Source organism: Sinocyclocheilus rhinocerous, unplaced genomic scaffold, assembly GCF_001515625.1.
Source record: "Sinocyclocheilus rhinocerous isolate Xijiao unplaced genomic scaffold, SAMN03320098_v1.1 C36053882, whole genome shotgun sequence".
Taxonomy (NCBI): Eukaryota; Metazoa; Chordata; class Actinopteri; order Cypriniformes; family Cyprinidae; genus Sinocyclocheilus; species Sinocyclocheilus rhinocerous.
In genome coordinates this window covers 1-789 of record NW_015771736.1, presented here as the reverse complement: position 1 = coordinate 789, position 789 = coordinate 1, and the positions used below count along the sequence as shown (strand labels likewise).

Here is a 789-nt window from a genome sequence, read left to right as displayed (position 1 = left end):
TTTCACTAATGTAACCACATCTTTACAGGACAGAATCAAAAACAACTTGTGTGTTTTTTGTGTGTGGAAGAACTGCCACACATCCATAAGAGTTTATTGGCCCTGTGTATCACGTTTGACAGACCAGTCCTAATCTATACAACTACAACAGCATCTGCTCCGGATCCAGATCCATCGGCGTCTACACCTCATTGATAGTTCTCTCCGAAGGCCGGTATTCTGCGCCCTTCTCTGACGCCATGCTGAAGGACTGAGTCTTGCGTTTCAAGCGCGCTCGCTTGTTGGCCAGAGACAGGCTGTGCTTGCTGGAGGCAATGATGTCGGAGATGAACTTCTTGCAGTCGACGCAAACCTCCATGGTGTTCCAGTCTTCCATCAGCTCTTTCGGGAGCTCCGTTTCCTCCTGAGACGAGGACGACTGACGCGTGTGCTTAGATAATCTTAGAGAGACAGGATAGAGACGGTGAATATAAACATCAGAGCGGCAGAGATGTGCTCTATGCCGGGTTGTTGTACCTGGACATTGTGCGCTGTAGGCTGGGTCGATGGTGGCTCATGCTGCGCTTCTCTGGCTTGTGGCCGGCTGTGTCCCGTTTCAGGGTCGATGTGGATGGACCCAGAGAGTAAATGGGGAGACTGGCATAAGGCTTTGATGGGAGGCGCATCTAAAGCAATGGAAAAGGACTGTTATGTGAAGAAAATTAAATGTGACCCTGGATCACAAATCCAGTCTTAAGGCTTGTTCACACCGGGACGAATATCGCGCGCAATTATCGCCGACGTTTAACG

At 49.8% G+C, this 789-nt stretch overlaps 1 protein-coding gene across 1 annotated transcript; it reads right to left on the bottom strand.

Moving 5' to 3' along the window:
* Positions 1–13: 13 nt before the first annotated feature.
* Positions 14–701, bottom strand: LOC107735430 (protein spire homolog 1-like). Its single transcript, XM_016547114.1, has 2 exons — positions 517–701; positions 14–440 (listed from the first exon to the last, which is right to left on the bottom strand). The coding sequence occupies exons 1-2, from the start codon at positions 663–665 to the stop codon at positions 182–184; spliced, it is 408 nt and encodes a 135-aa protein (XP_016402600.1). The 5' UTR covers positions 666–701; the 3' UTR covers positions 14–181.
* Between the last annotated feature and the right edge of the window lie 88 nt (positions 702–789).